This window comes from Pseudophryne corroboree, chromosome 6 (genome assembly GCF_028390025.1).
Source record: "Pseudophryne corroboree isolate aPseCor3 chromosome 6, aPseCor3.hap2, whole genome shotgun sequence".
NCBI classification, from domain to species: domain Eukaryota; kingdom Metazoa; phylum Chordata; class Amphibia; order Anura; family Myobatrachidae; genus Pseudophryne; species Pseudophryne corroboree.
This window is the reverse complement of record NC_086449.1, coordinates 575,759,270-575,767,666: the sequence shown is the minus strand read 5'-3', so window position 1 is coordinate 575,767,666 and position 8,397 is coordinate 575,759,270. Positions and strand designations below refer to the sequence as shown.

The 8,397-nt window shown below is 42.1% G+C and overlaps 1 protein-coding gene across 1 annotated transcript in view; it reads right to left on the bottom strand.

Annotated features, from left to right (window-relative positions):
• Positions 1-724: 724 nt before the first annotated feature.
• The window catches only part of CDC25C (cell division cycle 25C), a 184,209-nt gene continuing 176,536 nt past the window's right edge, over positions 725-8,397 (bottom strand). The window contains exons 15-17 of the mRNA XM_063927873.1: positions 7,502-7,635; positions 5,779-5,890; positions 725-1,796 (exon numbers count right to left, since the gene is read on the bottom strand). Coding sequence (XP_063783943.1) covers positions 1,656-1,796; positions 5,779-5,890; positions 7,502-7,635 — 387 coding nt within the window. The 3' untranslated portion in view covers positions 725-1,655. The remainder of the gene's footprint in view (positions 1,797-5,778; positions 5,891-7,501; positions 7,636-8,397) is intronic.

Genomic DNA, 8,397 nt, shown 5'->3' with positions numbered 1-8,397 from the left:
ATCACTTCAGCCTGTTCTCTCCCGGAGTTGACGTCAGACACCAGCCCTGCAAACGCTTGGACACGCCATGCGTTTTTCCAACCAAAGGTCAGTTGACACCCACAAACATCTTCTTCCTGTCAATCTTCTTGCAATCGGCTGTGTGAATGGATTCTTCGTTAAATACATCGCCCAGCAACGATCCGCTCTGTACCCGTACGACACGCCTGCACATTGCGGTGCATGCGCAGTTCTGACCTGATCGCAGCGCAGCGTGCGATCAGGTCGGAATGACCCCCTATGTACTACCTTTAAGTAGGGGCGCAGTAGTCTAGCTAGCCTATTCCATGACCCGAATACCTACCCCGAGATCCCGGCCACAGGGCGAGTGCTAGAAAGCCCCTTACGGGCTCACTGCGCTCGCTACAGGTTCTATTCCCACTCTTTGAGTGTCGTGAACACCCACGAGCGGGAATAGCCCTGGCGCCCCTGACGCCATTCTCAGCGGTCAGAATCCTAGCGTCTATATTCTGACCAGCGGGATCCTGACCACCAGGATATTGGCTACATCCCGTGTTTCCATAAACCTGGAAAAATTGCTGGGTATCATACTCCTGAGTGAGGTGTCTGCACAGACTCACTATGGGTAAGGGAAAGGAGCACTTTATAAACATACTCTTCTTTTTAATGCAAGTGTATGCAGGAATTAAATAGTCACATGAAATGATATAACACAAAAAGCATATAAGTGTCATATACTGTATTTACATTTTGAAAAATCAAATAAAGCAAGATGAAGGTTTGAGGGACATTAATAAATGTAATTAATGTAGAAATGCACATAATTTAATGAAATGCCACATTCAGTGTGCCCCCCCCCCAAATAACCCATTGCAATTCTCTCAAGACAGGGGAATACTTGAAGAAAGGCTTGACATTATATATGTCAAATTCTTTATTCTCTTCTCTGTATTTTATTGCAAATATTTAACCATATATGTTCCTAATAAAATATATACAGAAAATAATAAAAAAAACAGAGCACCATTTAGAAAACGGATCAATGATTTTACTAGTTTGCAGAAGATTCCTATATTAAATTTATCAAAATACGGGGGGGGGGGGGGGGGGGGGACACAAAAGAATTGGTGTACTTGATATTCACAGTGTTCTTTAAGGTTTGGCATGTGATGTCTTACATTCTATTAGTTATAAAGAGATATCACCAAGTACAATAGATATTATAGCATAAGAACACCCACATCATTTAACGCAGCCAATCGTCATCTGCCCTCTTATTTCTGGCTGGACAGTTTATTAAGGTCCTGTAAAAATGCACTATTAGAGGTTGTAGTATGTGTATAAAGCTCCTTAGGAGTTCAAATTCCACTTGCAGACCTCCAGAATAGGACTTGTACCAAACACATGGCATACACAGAATGTAATCAGTTTCTGTTGGTTTCCTGATATGGTCAATTCATGAATTAATCTAGTTGCAGTCAACACCCACCACATACATGCATGCATTCCCCACACTTTCTTCTTATGGCTAATTATTTCACAGTGACCAACAAAATATGTGGCAGGCCTCATGGTTGTATTGTAATACATTTTACATGCCGCAGGAGTTTCCTGTATTATTGATCATTTGGTTTAGATGTTGGCCAGATTCCACACTACAGCTTCATTAGCCTAACCATTTGATCCCTTCTCTTGCGATCTCCTGCCCAGGATTTGCTCTTTGTGCGGCATTTCAGTAGTTCTTCCCGGTAATCCTCATGATGCATTGGGCAGTAGCCCTGAGGGTCGCACAACACCTGCAAGAGAGCACATGGAAAGATGCATCAGATGCATAACCTGATGAAACTGCTTGTGAGGAGCATAAAGGGTTCTAGATGATTGAATTGTAATCATATACAGTATTAGATTATACATGGCACTTTAATTAAATGTGTTTAGTGCATAAGTAAGAATTTTCAACAGAAAGTCCATCATACTAATTGGATGTTGATGAACAGGTTAACGCTGTATGGGTCCCAGGAGTCCAACCGACACAATTTTGATGAATTTCAGCTCTAAAAACAACAAATTATTGTTTCTAGGATTAAGAAAGTATTACATTATAAAAATAAATAATGATACCGGAGAGTGGTATCGCTCAGATGCATCTTAGGGGATCTCTACTTAAAGAAGTCCATAGGCTTCTATAGACAACACCATCTATGGATGGTGCCGTCTATTGGGAGTAATTTCTGGAAAATTTACCTTTTATGGAGTGTAATGCATACCGGCACATCGCAGCCCCATAGCATTCTATGGGGACTTCAGTCCCAGTGGGCCGTGCTGCAGACCACTTTTATGCACGTGGAGAATGTGGCAAAGTTAAGAAAAAATGGATTTTTGTCTTGCCTGTAAAATTCTTTTTTTCTGAATACATGGTGGATGCTGGGCACCGCCCTTACACTCCTGGCTACTTGGGTTGTTCTGTGTTGGTCTCTGGCACCCTGTGCCACAGTTGTTTGTATGCCTGGTATGTACGTGTGTGACGGTTGTCTTCTCCTCTCCATCGTGCTAGTTCTTCGAGCTTGTTAAGTTAAACTGGCCTCAGGGTTACTAGGCTGAGTATTTGGGAGGAGGAGACTAACTAGATAACTACTTAGTGCCCAGCTCCTGCACTCCACTATACCCCCCAAGTTCCCAGCACCCACCGTGGATTCGGAAAAAAATAATTTTACAGGAAAGACAAAAATCTTTTTTTTCTTTCATCCTGGAGGACGGTGGGACCCTAGGACGTCCCAAAGCTGTCACGTTGTGGGAGGGAACGCTCCCGTGCTGCCCTAAGGTCCAGATGCCCAAAAACTGCATCAGCCAAGGCGAAGGTGTTGAAACTTAAAAAATATCTCTGCGGGGCCCCGCGATGGGCTGCCCAGGAGGCCCCGATGGAATGCATGGAATGAGTCATCACAGAGGCTGGAATAGGCTGGCGAGCTAAGTATGACAAATGGTGAGATGTAACCAACGGGCCAAGGTCTGCTTAAAGGCCGGCCAGATCAGTTTGGCTGCAGAGTCCAATTTCTGAAATGCAGCAGTGCACTGGACATTCCTGCTAAAAGCCCGCACCACGTCCAGGGAAGTCACAGACTCCAGAGAATCTGCAGAGTCTGAAACTGTAAGGAAAGGTAGCACAATCTCCTGATTGATGTGGAAATGTGAGAAAACCTTGGGGTGGTAAGAGAGGAGAGGAGAGTAGAGTAGAGTATGAAGGACAGCCCTGTTTGAGTGAAAGACTAGGAAAAGAAGTCGGTGCAAAAGTGCACCCAGGTCTGAGACCTGAGATTCTGAAGTAATGGCCAGCGAAAACACACTCTTCAAGGTAAGCCAGCGAAGATCTAATCACTCCACTGGTTCAAAAGGGGGATCTTGCAAGATCTGTAAGATGAGAGTCAAGTCCCACGGATGTATTGAAGGAACGAAAAGAGGCTGGATGTGAAGAACTCCCTGTAAAAAAGGTCTAAATAGCAGGAGAACGAGCCACCTTACGTTTAAATAAAACGGAATGTGCTGAGACCTGCACCTTTAGAGAAGCAAGACGCAGGCCCAGGTCCAACCCAGACTGTAATAAAGCCATCACCCATGAAAGTCTATAGACTAACGGATCCAGGTGACTGACAGCACACCACTGAAATTACGTGCGCACCAGGTAGTAGATTTTTGCTGAAGATGGTTTTCTGGCTGAGATTATGGTCTGGATAACCTGATCCGAAAAATCTCTGGCAACAGGATGTTGTAACTCGCCATATGACGATGAAGCGTAGGAGACGGCCGCCCACAGTGTGAGGTCCCAGGTAGGGACACGCCCTGTCATGCTGCTTGTTTCTCAGTTTGCTTGGAGCCTGATGCTTGGATTTGGCAGTTTTAGCAGAGGAGCTCTGAGATCTGGAAGAAGGTTGACTTTTTGCTTTCGCCTGTGGATGAAAGGCACAAAAGAACAACTGTTTCGTCTTGGGTGCCACAGAGGGTAAGAAGGCTGTTATAGAAGCCACTATTGCGGCGACAAACTTATCTAGTTCTTGACCGAAGAGAACCTCTCCAATGAGGGCCATCTCCTCTAGGGCCTTCTTAGAGTAGAGTAGATATCCGCTCTTAAGAGACGTTGTGTCAGGAATAGGCAGGGTGGTTGACTTCACCAACCTAGCGATGTGTGCATCCATGGCGAACGGAATTTCCTACTGCTCCTGGTCAAGGAGAAAGGGATGATATCTGCGTGGACACTATAAACTTTTTGTTGGGATGCACCCAAGCCTAAGTTAGGAGTTCTTCTAACTGCATAGATGAAGAGAAAAGCCTCCAAAGCTGCAGTCATATTAGAGTCCTTTATCTGCAAAGTCATCCGTACTACAAGACTGACCGGATTCATATGGTCATAATAGACAGAAGCAGACTCATTGTCCAATGTCTGGGACAGTACCTCATCTTCAGAGGAATCTTCCAACTGTGACTCATCGGTCTGTGAGTACCCCAAACTCACATGTCTTGCATTTGGTGGAAGGTACCCAACATATGTTGGAGGGAGCTTGACAGCTGAACTAAACCCTGGACTGATTTGGACAGCCCCTGAACGGATACAGACTGCTGTGGGTTTGCAGTAGGGGGCTGCGAGAGGACTTTCTGCAGCCCCACAACCATTGCCAAAGAAGGAGGAGAGGGAGGGCAAGCTGCGAGCCCAATTCCCTCATGGCCAAGGACGGAGAGGCTGCCAATCTGGTTCCTGTGGGGCTACCACGGTGGCAGGTGCATCTGGTGTCACTGCGGAGCAACATTCACAAAGGCCAGTGTGATCTTGAGTAGAATATATAAGTATATGTGCGAATCACCAGAGCTCCCTTGTCCTACTGAGAGGTCTTTGTACAAGATCTCTTAGAAGACATTCTCACTGAAAAGAGGGGGGACACAACACATACAGCAAACAAACTAAGGGCCGGATGTAATGCTGGTCACCACTGCTTTGGCAATCTCATCACTATTTACAGATTCTATAGAGCTGATTCAATTAACCACAGGGCTTACCTATTCAATAAAGACTTGCTATCCCACGCGGTAAGCCCCAGAGGGTGTACTTAACGCAGATATTTCCTTGCAGCCTCAGGAGTGGAAAGTGTGGAGTAACCCATAGCTTCAGGGCACTTAACCTGGAATCTATGGGTAAGGCACGTTAGCCACGCAGGTAATTTGCCTAATAATGGAATCACTTTAGCCATGCGGTAAACACTGCAGGTAATTAAATCTGACCACATGGATGCTATTTATTTGCAGTATTGGAACCATTTACATTTAATTGCATGATTGAAAAACTCAATTCACCAATATAGTCCGAACTATATAATCGCATCATATTCTTTTAATGTTTTGGGGGATATTCAATTACCTGCTATCATTGATCAGGGTAATTGTCTCGCCGGGGACTATTCAATTAGCCCCGATAAGCCGGCGCAAGACGCGGCTTATCAGGGATTTGTTTCACCTGTCTCAGGCACCCGAAGCAAAATCCCCTAAAACAGCCTCGCTTTCACCCAAAAACACACAGGTTTTGCTGAACCTGTGTGTTTTCGGGTGAAAGGGATGGTTTTTCCGGTGAAAAAACCATTGGGAAAAATTGCCCGAAGCTTCTGCGACAGTAATTAAATACCCCTCTTTGTCTCAATTTGTGCAACCTCTTGGGAAGGCTGGATAGAGCTGCACAAATTCATATTCAAGAAAGTAAATGTTGCTCAAATAACCCAAAGATGACTGCATCCTTACTCTGTATTCCGGGAAAAAGTCTTTGTATCCCCCTTTGAGTAGGTACATTTCTGGGTAAGAAAGACTTGGATATTCATTCCTGGCTCGATCTTCCTCTCTTAAACAACGACACCTTTAATGCAAGATATAAATGCCAAAGAAAGCAGACGATTAGGATAGCATAACACAGCAATTTTCACTTGTCAAAATCACATGAAGCCACACAGAAAAAAAAAAAAAAGGTGTGTGTAAATCCAAACATGCTCTGGTCTTGGTCTGACAATACACAGAATTAGCAAGTGTATTGTATTCTGAACAATGGGGCCTATTCCCTGTACAGATATTACAATATAGAACATATACAGTTAAGACAGCACAATACAGAGTACACTCAAGCTTATTAATAAATTAACCCCTTAGTGGCTAATGACAACTGGGACTATATACTGTATGAGAGGCAATAACAAAGCTCCCAGCTCATACTGATATGTGGTACAGGTTGAGTATCCCTTATCCAAAATGCTTGGGACCAGAGAAATTTTGGATATCGGATTTTTCCGTATTTTGGAATAACTGCATACCATAATGAGATATCATGGTGATGGGACCTAAATCTAAGCACAGAATGCATTTATGTTTCATATACACCTTATACACACAGCCTGAAGGTCATTTTAGCCAATATTTTTTATAACTTTGTGCATTACACAAAGTGTGTCTACATTCACACAATTCATTTATGTTTCATATACACCTTATACACAGCCTGAAGGTCATTTAATACAATATTTTAATAACTTTGTGTATTAAACAGTTTGTGTACAGTGAGCCATCAAAAAACAAAGGCTTCACTATCTCAGTCTCACTCAAAAAAGTCCGTATTTCTGAATATTCCGTATTTCGGAATATTTGGATATGGGATACTCAACCTGTATTATTAATTCATAAAGGAGAGGGGACCGCACAACAATATATGATGGGGAATAACACAGCTCCCAGCTGACACTATCAAAGTTGTTTTCTTCCCGATACTTGACATCTCTTTGATTATATTTTTTTTGTTGGTTTTTCTAATAAACCTTTTAAAATATCAGACTTTCATTTTCTTGTGGCCCACACAAGACTTAGACCTTGATTATAAGGCCCAGTTGGGATTTTGCGTTTGACATGCCCGAATAAACACATAGGTTTATTCATTTGATGCGGTAGGGCTGTCTAATTTACCTACACATTGTGTATTTTATGCATTACGCAAAAAAGCAAATGCATCATTTTTATTTTTAAGTGCAGATTTATTACGGAGCCCTATGTGTAAGGTACAGTTTTTTGTGGTTTTTGGAAGGTAAATTAACGTCAAAGCAAAAAATACATATTATAAGGAGTGGTAGTAGAAACAAAATAGACCATTTTTGGTAGATCTATTTTGCTGTGTAATCATACTAAGCAAACTAATGCTATTTTCAAGAAATTCAAAGTTGTCTAAAAAAAATATATAAATAAAAATAAAATTCAACATGGTAAAGTATAATATGTGTGGGCACTGCATGTTGAAAGAAAGATACAATAAGTTAGTCATGTTTTTCATTCTGAATGAGGTCAGTTCAACGCTGAGTGGTAAAGGTAGTTATGAGTGGCTAATTAAACCTTTAAATACTTTGGATAATTTAAATCCCAGCTATTTCTTCTAGGTAGGTATCCAAACATCACATAGTAACTTGGCATAGTAGAGCAAGCTTGTACTTACATCTTTGGTCCTCTTTCAGAGGAGAATTCACAGTGAAACACCAATATAATACGTTTTTCTGCTACGGATGGAACCAACGGACACTTAAGAAAATAATCCAACACCTCCTCTGGCCGATGAAGGTTTAATGCACCCTGTAGGGGATTGTAACAACCATTACTGTACATACACAATGTCTGGAAGTTTCTATTGAAACAATAAATATGTGGAACAATATATTTACATTTATTTGAATGTGAATACACTTTCTTTAATGTAGAGTCTAACAAAGTAACAATCTAACATTAAAAAGTAAAAAAAAAGAAAAAAAGAAAAAACACATTTCTGGAATAATTAGCCAATACTGTAACTTTACTCTGATCATTCTCAGAATATTGCCACTGCATTCCATTATCACAAGTTTAGTTGTCCTATTAGCAGCAAAAACCTAACAGTTATCCCTCTTTAGCTGCCTCCAACCTTTGTAATCATTGCAATTTTCTTTCTCTAATCACATGAAATAATGTACCAACCATTTTAACAGACATCAGAATTTCAGAAAAAGACCTCTTAGACCAGGGGCGTCCAAACTATGGCCCAAGAGTCAAGCGTTTAAGGAGAGGGGCCACTGTGCAAAACTGCAGAATGCACACAGAGTGGCACCCTGACCTTAAGTCGGACAAGAGCAAAGGAGGTTTGTGCTTGGGGACTGGGCACCCTGACCTTAAGTCAGACAAGAGCAAAGGAGGTTTGTGCTTGAGGACTGGGCATCTTTCAGCACTGATCTTCCATTCCCAACATCCTCCTCAGACAGCAATAGCACAACTCCACAGCATCTATCTGCACCTGGTCTGAGGTACATGCATGTATTATGCACGTTTCAAATGGGAAAAACTTCTGTGCAGCATATTTTAAAA